The following is a 13,596-nucleotide window of genomic DNA, read 5'->3' as shown; positions in this document are numbered from 1 at the left end:
CAGACATGGAGGGATAGGTGGCAGGTGGAGAGTCAGACATGGAGGGGTAGGTGGCAGGTGGAGAGTCAGACATGGAGGGGTAGGTGGCGGGTGGCGAGTCAGCCATGGAGGGGTAGGTGTCAGGTGGAGAGTCAGACATGGAGGGGTAGGTGTCAGGTGGAGAGTCAGACATGGAGGGATAGGTGGCAGGTGGAGAGTCAGACATGGAGGGATAGGTGTCAGGTGGAGAGTCAGACATGGAGGGGTAGGTGTCAGGTGGAGAGTCAGACATAGAGGGATAGGTGGCAGGCAGAGAGTCAGACATGGAGGGGTAGGTGGCAGGTGGAGAGTCAGACATGGAAGGGTAGGTGGCAGGTGGAGAGTCAGACATGGAGGGGTAGGTGTCAGGTGGAGAGTCAGACATGGAGGGGTAGATGGCAGGTGGAGAGTCAGACATGGAGGGGTAGGTGTCAGGTGGAGAGACAGACATGGAGGGGTAGATGGCAGGTGGAGAGTCAGACATAGAGGGGTAGATGGCGGGTGGAGAGTCAGACATGTAGGGGTAGGTGGCAGGTGGAGAGTCAGACATGGAGGGGTAGGTGTCAGGTGGAGAGTCAGACATGGAGGGGTAGGTGGCATTTGTCTGTCTATTTAGAAGTTTATGAGGTCCTTTTGGGAATCCAAACTCACATGCATCCTGGAACTCATGGAACCTGGGATGCATTGCTGAGAAGGGCATGTTCCAACCATTGCGCTTACTGGATATGGGTAGGTGACACTGGAGTTGGGGGTTATTTCACACACACCCCTCGACCCCCTCCACCCCAAAAAAAAATAAAAATTGAAGAACAAGTAGTATGCTTGTTTCTTCTAATACCTTTGTCTGTCATTACACAAAAAACTGTTCAATTTAGAACTTTGTTAATATTCAAAAACAACATGAAGATCTGGGTGCATTATTATCCCGGCCAAAATTTCAGAAACAATATAGTTAAAGTCTCCGTCTGTCTGTCTGTCTGTCCGTCCTTCCGTCCTAAACTTTGTCCAGAGTATAGCTCCAAATCTATTCAATGGATTTACTTTAAACTTAAAATATAAACAGATGCCAACTAGGAGAAGTGCAGTGACCAAGAACCATAACTCTATCTTCCTTAGTTTTTGAATGATCTACCTTTATATAATTTCAAAGTAATTTTTTTGTCCGGAGCATAACTCTAAATCTAATGAAGGGATTTACTTGAAACTAGAAATATAAACAGATGGCAACTAGGAGAAGTGCAGTGAACATGAACAATAACTCTATCAGCTGTAGTTTTTTTTTATTATTTCCCTTTATTTAATTTCATAGTAAATACTCTCTAAAACAAATGTTCTCATACAAGCAAACACATTTTTGCGGGGATGGCCATGTTAACATGGCTCTTGTTCCTTTTTTGATATGATGTTTTGTGGGTGCACTGTTATTATCCTGCCACCTTATCAACTTAAAATGTCTCTTATATGATTATCACAACTTCATATTGAGACATGTAAAGGTCTCAGGGTAATATTTAATAGGGAGGGTACTACACTGACAAGAATTTCATGAATATATATGAGTCAAGCTCTGTGAAAAGGGGGTTAAATGCATGTGTGTAAAGTTTTGTTCCAGATTAGCCTGTGCAGTCTGCACAGGCTAATCAGGGATGATACTTTCCTGGTGTATGATATTTTAGCAAAAATATAGTTAAGGCGGAATGTGTTGTCTCAGATTAGCCTGTGAGAACTGCACAGTCTAATGTGGGATGATACTTTTTGCACATGCATTAAGCCCACTTTCATCAGAATGCAACTCAATTGATGTTGAAAGTCAGTGCATGCAATAAATTAGCTGGCTTCCCTACCCCACCATACTGACCCATGTCTGTTTGTCTCCTCAGTGGTACAGAGACGGGCACAGACACCCTAGGTGACAGGATCGTACGGAGGTCGAGAGGTCAGCCTGCAGACAGCAGCACCACTGACACCAGCGTGGAGCCACACACTGACAGGCAACGCAGGGTAGGGGGCCCACTGTGGAGTAGATTGATCATTACAATATGATCTATGTTCTGGAAAAAGTGGGCTTAATGCATGTGCGTCAAGTGTTGTCCCAGATTAGCCTGTGAAGTTTGCACAGGCTAATCAGGGACAACACTTCTCGCTGTTATGGTGTTTTTCGTTTAAAGGAGGTCTCTTTGAAACTTAAATCAAGTTTATGCAGAAAGTGTTGTTCCAGATTAGCCACTGCAGACTGCACAGGCTAATCTGGGATGAATCTGCATGAAGCCCAGTCTTCCATGAACCAGGCTCATATAAACTGTCAAGAAGGCTATCTGGTTATTATGTGTTATGATATGATTGGCATATTGAGGTAATCAGTTGAAGTGTTGCACCAGATTCAAGTCATCAATTAAGGTATCTTATAATATAGGCCAAAACTGGCCGGCCTTAATTTGTTAAGGTCTTAATATAATAATTAAACACTTTCTGTTAATAAAAGTAAAGCATGAGTTAACAATTTCACAAAACTGTTCATAACTTTGAATTAAACAAATACACCATCAAAACATATTTGATGATTTGATTTGAATCATTTTCTATCTAGAGTGTACCCATGAAGCCACAGCGCAAGCCCAGCAGCAGAGTGGTCTCCCCTGCTAGACATACTGAGGCCAGGGCACAGAGAAGTAAGGGAGACAATTGCGTACTAAATAATGTATATTCACTGCAGGAGTTACCTGTTCTTGTGTATCTTGTTTCATGATGCTGTTGATCATCTAATAGTTTTATATTTAGCTCACATTAAGGAACGTATTTAATATTTGTTTAAATTTCCATGTTATTCTGTTTTACCATGGCTTTGTAACTTTGTATTACTTGTAATATATTATATAATTTGAACAAAGACACATTTTGCACTTTTTCTTAAAATTCTGATATTGAAATTGAACAACTACTGGCATTTAAGAACTCTTTTAATGTATTTATAATTTACTCTTAAATGGTATGTTGCAATAAAAACGTGGTAGTTTAAATGAAAGTCTTGGATGAAGATAAATATTATTTCAGTGACAAATCAAGGTTCAATATTTATGCCCTCCCTTCGCAGAAGAGGGGGTATATTGCTTTGCACATGTCTGTCGGTCCGTCACCAGGTGGTTTCCGGATGATAGCTCAAGAACGCTTGGGCCTAGGATTATGAAACTTCATAGGTACATTGATCATGACTCGCAGATGACCCCTATTGATTTTGAGGTCAAAGGTCAAGGTCACAGTGTCCCGAAATAGTAAAATGGTTTCCGGATGATAACTCAAGAACGCTTAGGCCTAGTATCATGAAACTTGATATGTAGATTGATCATGACTCACAGATGACCCCTATTGATTTTCGGGTCACTAGGTCAAAGGTCAAGGTCACAGTGACCCGAAATAGTAAAATGTTTCCGGATGATAACTCAAGAACGCTTATTCCTAGGATCATGAAACTTGATAGGTAGATTGATCATGATTCGCTATTGACCCTATTGATTTTCAGGTCACAAGGTCAAAGGTCAAGGTCACGGTGACCTGAAATATTAAAATGGTTTCCGGATGATTACTCAAGAAAGCTTATGGCTAGGATCATGAAACTTCATAGGTACATTGATCATGACTGGCAGATGACCCCTATTGATTTTCAGGTCACTAGGTCAAAGGTAAAGGTCACAGTGACAAAAAACATATTCACACAATGGCTGTCACTACAACGGAGAGCCCATATGGGGGGCATGCATGTTTTACAAACAGCCCTTGTTTAATTTAGCAAGGCTAAGAGCACCTGCATGACAATGTTGAGTGCTTCACTTTTTCATGATGTTGCATAGAAGCCTATTTTCAATCAACATTTATCTGATTACAACGTATCACTTTTCTAAATTTTCTTCTTACTTTTGAGAAAGAAAAAAGAAAACCACTGTATATTGAAGAAAAATTAGACAATGCCGTCACAATAACTATCAAAATGACATCACTATACTGCACATGTCGGCTGTATTAAATAGTGTGAAAATACAGTTCACTTTATCATGCTGATTGTTATGGCATTCATTTATGGAAGTAGGATTTCTGATGGTATTAAATGTATGTTTCTTTACGAAAATTTAATTTGCACTAATACATAACACCCTCATTATCCCTGTTTTCATCCGCCTTACCCTCAATGAGGCAATGCTTCATGATTGACCTTGGAGGAAATGGCTGGTAGAATTGTCTTCTCATCAATGATGAATCAGAAGTTTCATAGGTTCAGTGTTGAACTCATCAAGGAAATTAACCCTTTTGATCTCAGTATTGAGACAGTTTTATGAGAGTGTTGTTAATAATTGTGATATCAACCATTATCAAGTTAACGTATTATATGGTGTTATACAGTATTAAACGTGTATTTCAATGTATGTTTAACTTCACAAGTGAAAATGCATCTCATCAGTATTAATCACAAACAAGTCAATATTAGCCACATTTTGGGAAAAGAGATCCTAATGCAAGGGTGTAAAGAGTTATCGGCACAGGTTAATCAGGGACAACATTTTTTGCTTGTTTGTTCGAAGGTAGTCTCTTTGAAGCAAAAATCCAGTTAAGATGGAAAGTGTCGTTCCAAATGAGCCTTTGGAAACTGCACAGGCTAATCTTGGACGACCCTATCCTGCACATGCATTAAGCCCAGTTTTCTCAGAATAGTCAATGCTCCTATTAACAGTGAGTTTTGACCCTGTCTATATTGCAGTTCTGGCCCAGCTGAAGGATGCTGCAACCTCGCCCGTCCAGCCCACTGGTCCCTCCCACGAGTCTCCCACAGGGGTCAAGAGGTCACCCGCGTACAACGCCATGGTGCGGCAGCTGAGGCCCATGAAGCAGAGGGTCGGCTACCTACAGCAACAGGTCAATGGGAGGGGGGCTATAGGAGTATCATTATGAAAGTATATGGGTGTTCAATGTGCTACCTACAGCAACAGGTCAGTGGGAGGGGGACTATAGGAGTATCATTATTAAAGTATATGGGTGATCAATGTGCTACCTACAGCAACAGGTCAATGTGAGAGGGGGACTATAGGAGTATCATTATTAAAGTATATGGGTGATCAATGTGCTACCTACAGCAACAGGTCAGTGGGAGGGGGGCTATAGGAGTATCATTATGAAAGTATATGGGTGTTCAATGTGCTACCTACAGCAACAGGTCAATGGGAGGGGGGCTATAGGAGTATCATTATGAAAGTATATGGGTGTTCAATGTGCTACCTACAGCAACAGGTCAGTGGGAGGGGGACTATAGGAGTATCATTATTTAAGTATATGGGTGATCAATGTGCTACCTACAGCAACAGGTCAATGTGAGAGGGGGACTATAGGAGTATCATTATTAAAGTATAAGGGTGATCAATGTGCTACCTACAGCAACAGGTCAGTGGGAGGGGGGCTATAGGAGTATCATTATGAAAGTAATTGGGTGATCAATGTGCTACCTACAGCAACAGGTCAGTGGGAGGGGGGGGGGGGGCTATAGGAGTATCATTATGAAAGTAATAATATTATATTAAATTCGCAATAGTTGTAAAATGTATTTTCAAAACTGAGAAGTAGTTTTTCACATGAAAAGTTCTGACAAAAACTTTAATTGGGGGTTTTATCACAAATTTAAGTCACAATGTAATGTTCTTATCAGACTTTATAAGAGATGCAAGTTTTTGACACACAGGAATATCCAGAATCACAGTAGTGCAATTAAGCACTTAACAGAAGTTTAAATAGTATATAGCATTCATTTTTGTGCCTAATTTTTTTCAAAACTGGGACTGGTTGTCACATAACAGGTTCTGACGTTACGTGAGTCTCGTGCCACAGCTCTGAAGTCAGTGGATGAGTTGAAAGAGGCCAATACACAGCTGCAGACAGATCTGAACCACGCCAACCAGAGGCTGCGGGTCTCCAAACAGTCCATACAGGTCTGCACTTTTGTAATATTTACAGCTTAAAAACTTCTTTTATAACATATGAACCTTGCTCTGTGAAAAGGGGTTTAATGTTTGTGCGTAAAGTGTTGTCCCAGATTAGCCTGTGCAGTCAGCACAGGATAATCAAGAACTACACTTTCTGCCTATACTGTATTTTCGCTAAGACGAGACTTTATTACAAAGAATACCATTTAAGCGGAAAGTGTCATCCCTGATTAGCTTGTGCTAACGAACATGGATTTGGAATTTTCATCTTGTTAAACCTTTCCTAGAAACTCACCAATGACCTGGACAAACTGCAGCAGGAGAAGAAGGAGATGGAGAACAAGCTCACCCAGAAAATGGACAACTTTCCGGAAACCGGGAGAGCAGAGCACGATTTCAAAGTTCTGGAATCCAGGCTTAAGGTATTATCTTTAATAACTTAGTTTTTATGATTTTAAGGTGACTAGTGATGTTGTTTTTTTTTGTGTTCCATGAAGTATTTTGTTTCTGTGTTCCCTATGCAACTCCATGTTCTGATCTCCCTCCATTATGAACCCCCGGTACAAGGGTGTGTCCACTCCCACCCTCCTGCCTCCTGTCTGTGATGTATGATATGGTATATGAGACTTGCTCTGTGAAAAGGGGATTTAATGCATGTGCATTATGTGTTGTCCCAGATTAGCCTGTGTGTACTGCACAGGCTAATCTGGAACAACACCACTTTACGCATATGCATTAAACACTCTTTTCACAGAGCATCACTCATATGTATACAGAGAGATGTTTCCAAAAGAAATGTTTGATTTTTATTGAAGACATTGTTAAAAAACAATCTGATATGTTTATTAAATAATTCATTTTATTGACATATCTAGAAAAAACTAAACAAATTTCTTCTGTCAAATTGTATATATATTTTCAGTCACTAAAACCAATTTCAATTCACAATGCTGTTATGCTTCTAATTATGGCTCCTTGACTAGAAAGAATATTCTGTAGAATCAGCACTGTCATAGTTATTCTGCGTGGTTCTATTTACCCTTTCCCAGTCAGTAGGAAAGTGAACATCTCTATATGCAACCAGCATAAAACCAGAACAGCTTGAGAGTAACCCTCAGTCTGTTCAGGTTTTATGCTGTTTGATGTTCATCTATATCTTAGGGTTAACTATGTTGTAGAATTTTTAAGATGACATAACGTGCAAAAATGTACAGAGTTTTCTTGTCAAACAATGTTATTTGGGTGTACAAGTATAAACATGACTGATATTAATATTCTAATCCTAGAAATTAAAAAGTATATATTTGAATGCAAGACAAATGGTCTATTACCTTCAATAAAGGGGCTAAATAACTATCTTTGCGTAGCATGGGAAATTCATTTGAACACAAAAAACCAAAAAAGGAAATGCTTAACTGGTTAATTGTTAAACTTTTTATAGATCAATAAAATAATCTTGTTGTTGTTTGCTTTAAATATTTAATACAATGGTCATTTGATTAATGTTTATAATTGTCTTGAGTCCAATAGTTTGATTAAAGTCTATAATGGACTGAAGTCAAAACTATATTTCTATCTTTTTTGTATCATAACATGGCATTTGCGTATGTACGTTTGTGCGTGGGTGTGTGTGTGCGTGTGTGTGAACTGTATGATTGTGCCTATATTATGGAATGTATAGATTTTATTTACCTCTATTATAGCAACCAAGTTGAATTGTTAAAAAGATTCTTTTGACATGCATTATATACTAACAAATAAACATGTATACTAACAATACAAATTTTAATGTATGGAGATGGATAAACACTATAAATTAAAAAAAATTTTTTATATATATCTTAGGGTTGAAATGACGCCTTTTTAAACTTGAATCTATTTTGAAAAGTCTTAAATTTACTTTGATTTTCTAAGGGACTAAAACACATTAAAATGTGTATCTGAACAGTTAATGGTTAACCCATTTATGCCTAGCGTCTAGAAAAAAGTCCTTGGCAAACAGCGAAGACCCAGATGAGACGCTGCATGATGCGGCGTGTCATCAGGGCCTGCGCTGTTTGCTTAAAGGAATTTCTGTCAGAAAAATTCTAAATAAATATACTAGACATCCCTAATTTTGGAAACAAATGATCCAAGTTAGAAGGATGGGAAAGTCCACTAGGCATAAATAGTTAATTGAGAGTCTGTATGGTTACAGAGCTGTTCAACGGAGCTGTCCAGACAGAACAACGTGGTGCGGCAGCTGAAACAGGAGAATGAGCAACTGACAGACCAGATGAAGCTACTGCAGGACAAGTATGTATGAGCAACTGACAGACCAGATGAAGCTACTGCAGGACAAGTATGTATGAGCAACTGACAGACCAAAACGAAGCTACTGCAGGACAAGTATGTATGAGTAACTGACAGACCAAATGAAGCTACTGCAGGACAAGTATGTATGAGCAACTGACAGACCAGATGAAGCTACTGCAGGACAAGTATGTATGAGCAACTGACAGACCAGATGAAGTTACTGCAGGACAAGTATGTATGAGCAACTGACAGACCAAATGAAGCTACTGCAGGACAAGTATGTATGAGCAACTGACAGACCAAATGAGGCTACTGAAGGACAAGTATGTATGAGCAACTGACAGACCAAATGAAGTTACTGAAGGACAAGTATGTATGAGCAACTGACAGACCAAATGAAGCTACTGAAGGACGAGTATGTATGAGCAACTGACAGACCAAATGAGGCTACTGAAGGACAAGTATGTATGAGCAACTGACAGACCAAATGAGGCTACTGCAGGACAAGTATGTATGAGCAACTGACAGACCAAATGAAGCTACTGCAGGACAAGTATGTATGAGCAACTGACAGACCAAATGAAGCTACTGCAGGACAAGTATGTATGAGCAACTGACAGACCAAATGAAGTTACTGCAGGACAAGTATGTATGAGCAACTGACAGACCAAATGAAGTTACTGCAGGACAAGTATGTATGAGCAACTGACAGACCAAATGAAGCTACTGCAGGACAAGTATGTATGAGCAACTGACAGACCAAATGAGGCTACTGCAGGACAAGTATGTATGAGCAACTGACAGACCAAATGAGGCTACTGCAGGACAAGTATGTATGAGCAACTGACAGACCAAATGAAGCTACTGCAGGACAAGTATGTATGAGCAACTGACAGACCAAATGAAGCTACTGCAGGACAAGTATGTATGAGCAACTGACAGACCAAATGAAGTTACTGCAGGACAAGTATGTATGAGCAACTGACAGACCAAATGAAGTTACTGCAGGACAAGTATGTATGAGCAACTGACAGACCAAATGAAGCTACTGCAGGACAAGTATGTATGAGCAACTGACAGACCAAATGAGGCTACTGCAGGACAAGTATGTATGAGCAACTGACAGACCAAATGAGGCTACTGAAGGACAAGTATGTATGAGCAACTGACAGACCAAATGAAGCTACTGCAGGACAAGTATGTATGAGCAACTGACAGACCAAATGAGGCTACTGCAGGACAAGTATGTATGAGCAACTGACAGACCAAATGAAGCTACTGCAGGACAAGTATGTATGAGCAACTGACAGACCAAATGAAGCTACTGCAGGACAAGTATGTATGAGCAACTGACAGACCAAATGAAGCTACTGCAGGACAAGAATGTATGAGCAACTGACAGACCAAATGAAGCTACTGCAGGACAAGTATGTATGAGCAACTGACAGACCAAATGAAGTTACTGCAGGACAAGTATGTATGAGCAACTGACAGACCAAATGAAGCTACTGCAGGACAAGTATGTATGAGCAACTGACAGACCAAATGAGGCTACTGCAGGACAAGTATGTATGAGCAACTGACAGACCAAATGAAGTTACTGCAGGACAAGTATGTATGAGCAACTGACAGACCAAATGAGGCTACTGCAGGACAAGTATGTATGAGCAACTGACAGACCAAATGAAGCTTCTGCAGGACAAGTATGTATGAGCAACTGACAGACCAAATGAAGTTACTGCAGGACAAGTATGTATGAGCAACTGACAGACCAAATGAAGCTACTGCAGGACAAGTATGTATGAGCAACTGACAGACCAAATGAGGCTACTGAAGGACAAGTATGTATGAGTAACTGACAGACCAAATGAGGCTACTGCAGGACAAGTATGTATGAGCAACTGACAGACCAAATGAAGTTACTGCAGGACAAGTATGTATGAGCAACTGACAGACCAAATGAGGCTACTGAAGGACAAGTATGTATGAGCAACTGACAGACCAAATGAAGCTACTGCAGGACAAGTATGTATGAGCAACTGACAGACCAAATGAAGCTTCTGCAGGACAAGTATGTATGAGCAACTGACAGACCAAATGAGGCTACTGAAGGACGAGTATGTATGAGCAACTGACAGACCAATTGAGGCTACTGCAGGACAAGTATGTATGAGCAACTGACAGACCAAATGAGGCTACTGAAGGACAAGTATGTATGAGCAACTGACAGACCAGATGAAGTTACTGCAGGACAAGTATGTATGAGCAACTGACAGACCAGATGAAGTTACTGCAGGACAAGTATGTATGAGCAACTGACAGACCAGATGAAGTTACTGCAGGACAAGTATGTATGAGCAACTGACAGACCAAATGAAGCTACTGAAGGACGAGTATGTATGAGCAACTGACAGACCAAATGAGGCTACTGCAGGACAAGTATGTATAAGCAACTGACAGACCAAATGAAGCTACTGCAGGACAAGTATGTATGAGCAACTGACAGACCAAATGAAGCTTCTGCAGGACAAGTATGTATGAGCAACTGACAGACCAAATGAGGCTACTGCAGGACAAGTATGTATGAGCAATTGACAGACCAAATGAAGCTACTGCAGGACAAGTATGTATGAGCAGCTGACAGACCAGATGAAGTTACTGCAGGACAAGTATGTATGAGCAATTGACAGACCAAATGAAGTTACTGCAGGACAAGTATGTATGAGCAACTGACAGACCAAATGAAGCTACTGCAGGACAAGTATGTATGAGCAACTGACAGACCAAATGAGGCTACTGCAGGACAAGTATGTATGAGCAATTGACAGACCAAATGAAGTTACTGCAGGACAAGTATGTATGAGCAACTGACAGACCAAATGAGGCTACTGAAGGACAAGTATGTATGAGCAACTGACAGACCAGATGAAGTTACTGCAGGACAAGTATGTATGAGCAACTGACAGACCAGATGAAGTTACTGCAGGACAAGTATGTATGAGCAACTGACAGACCAGATGAAGTTACTGCAGGACAAGTATGTATGAGCAACTGACAGACCAGATGAAGTTACTGCAGGACAAGTATGTATGAGCAACTGACAGACCAGATGAAGTTACTGCAGGACAAGTATGTATGAGCAATTGACAGACCAAATGAAGTTACTGCAGGACAAGTATGTATGAGCAACTGACATACCAAATGAAGCTACTGCAGGACAAGTATGTATGAGCAACTGACAGACCAAATGAGGCTACTGCAGGACAAGTATGTATGAGCAACTGACAGACCAAATGAAGCTACTGCAGGACAACTATGTATGAGCAACTGACAGACCAAATGAGGCTACTGAAGGACAAGTATGTATGAGCAACTGACAGACCAAATGAGGCTACTGAAGGACAAGTATGTATGAGCAACTGACAGACCAAATGAGGCTACTGCAGGACAAGTATGTATGAGCAACTGACAGACCAAATGAAGCTACTGCAGGACAAGTATGTATGAGCAACTGACAGACCAAATGAAGCTACTGCAGGACAAGTATGTATGAGCAACTGACAGACCAAATGAGGCTACTGCAGGACAAGTATGTATGAGCAACTGACAGACCAGATGAAGTTACTGCAGGACAAGTATGTATGAGCAACTGACAGACCAAATGAGGCTACTGAAGGACAAGTATGTATGAGCAACTGACAGACCAAATGAGGCTACTGAAGGACAAGTATGTATGAGCAACTGACAGACCAGATGAAGTTACTGCAGGACAAGTATGTATGAGCAACTGACAGACCAAATGAGGCTACTGAAGGACAAGTATGTATGAGCAACTGACAGACCAAATGAGGCTACTGAAGGACAAGTATGTATGAGCAACTGACAGACCAAATGAGTCTACTGCAGGACAAGTATGTATGAGCAACTGACAGACCAAATGAGGCTACTGCAGGACAAGTATGTATGAGCAACTGACAGACCAAATGAAGCTACTGCAGGACAAGTATGTATGAGCAATTGACAGACCAAATGAAGCTACTGCAGGACAAGTATGTATGAGCAACTGACAGACCAAATGAGGCTACTGCAGGACAAGTATGTATGAGCAACTGACAGACCAAATGAAGCTACTGCAGGACAAGTATGTATGAGCAACTGACAGACCAAATGAGGCTACTGCAGGACAAGTATGTATGAGCAACTGACAGACCAAATGAAGCTACTGCAGGACAAGTATGTATGAGCAACTGACAGACCAAAAGAAGCTACTGCAGGACAAGTATGTATGAGCAACTGACAGACCAAATGAGGCTACTGAAGGACAAGTATGTATGAGCAACTGACAGACCAAATGAAGTTACTGCAGGACAAGTATGTATGAGCAACTGACAGACCAAATGAGGTTACTGCAGGACAAGTATGTATGAGCAACTGACAGACCAAATGAAGCTACTGCAGGACGAGTATGTATGAGCAACTGACAGACCAAATGAGGCTACTGCAGGACAAGTATGTATGAGTAACTGACAGACCAAATGAAGCTACTGCAGGGCAAGTATGTATGAGCAACTGACAGACCAAAAGAAGCTACTGCAGGACAAGTATGTATGAGCAACTGACAGACCAAATGAGGCTACTGCAGGACAAGTATGTATGAGTAACTGACAGACCAAATGAAGCTACTGCAGGACAAGTATGTATGAGCAACTGACAGACCAAATGAGGCTACTGCAGGACAAGTATGTATGAGCAACTGACAGACCAAATGAGGCTACTGCAGGACAAGTATGTATGAGCAACTGACAGACCAAATGAAGCTACTGCAGGACAAGTATGTATGAGTAACTGACAGACCAAATGAAGCTACTGCAGGACAAGTATGTATGAGCAACTGACAGACCAAATGAGGCTACTGCAGGACAAGTATGTATGAGTAACTGACAGACCAAATGAAGCTACTGCAGGACAAGTATGTATGAGCAACTGACAGACCAAAAGAAGCTACTGCAGGACAAGTATGTATGAGCAACTGACAGACCAAATGAGGCTACTGCAGGACAAGTATGTATGAGTAACTGACAGACCAAATGAAGCTACTGCAGGACAAGTATGTATGAGCAACTGACAGACCAAATGAAGCTACTGCAGGACAAGTATGTATGAGTAACTGACAGACCAAATGAAGCTACTGCAGGACAAGTATGTATGAGCAATTGACAGACCAAATGAAGCTACTGCAGGACAAGTATGTATGAGCAACTGACAGACCAAATGAGGCTACTGCAGGACAAGTATGTATGAGCAACTGACAGACCAAATGAAG

General features: G+C 41.0%; 1 protein-coding gene across 2 annotated transcripts in view; it reads left to right on the top strand.

Annotated features, from left to right (window-relative positions):
• Nucleotides 1–13,596, top strand: part of LOC127877334 (centlein-like) — a 113,307-nt gene that overhangs the window by 77,404 nt on the left and 22,307 nt on the right. For both annotated transcript variants that reach the window (XM_052423071.1, XM_052423070.1), the window contains 6 exons: nt 1,899–2,019; nt 2,606–2,687; nt 4,766–4,920; nt 5,853–5,984; nt 6,266–6,400; nt 8,176–8,273. In XM_052423071.1, the coding sequence (XP_052279031.1) occupies nt 1,899–2,019; nt 2,606–2,687; nt 4,766–4,920; nt 5,853–5,984; nt 6,266–6,400; nt 8,176–8,273 (723 nt within the window). The remainder of the gene's footprint in view (nt 1–1,898; nt 2,020–2,605; nt 2,688–4,765; nt 4,921–5,852; nt 5,985–6,265; nt 6,401–8,175; nt 8,274–13,596) is intronic.

The sequence above is a fragment of the Dreissena polymorpha genome, chromosome 4 (genome assembly GCF_020536995.1).
Source record: "Dreissena polymorpha isolate Duluth1 chromosome 4, UMN_Dpol_1.0, whole genome shotgun sequence".
NCBI lineage: Eukaryota > Metazoa > Mollusca > Bivalvia > Myida > Dreissenidae > Dreissena > Dreissena polymorpha.
Note: the sequence above shows the minus strand (reverse complement) of the source record. Positions and strands in the feature narration are given on the sequence as shown.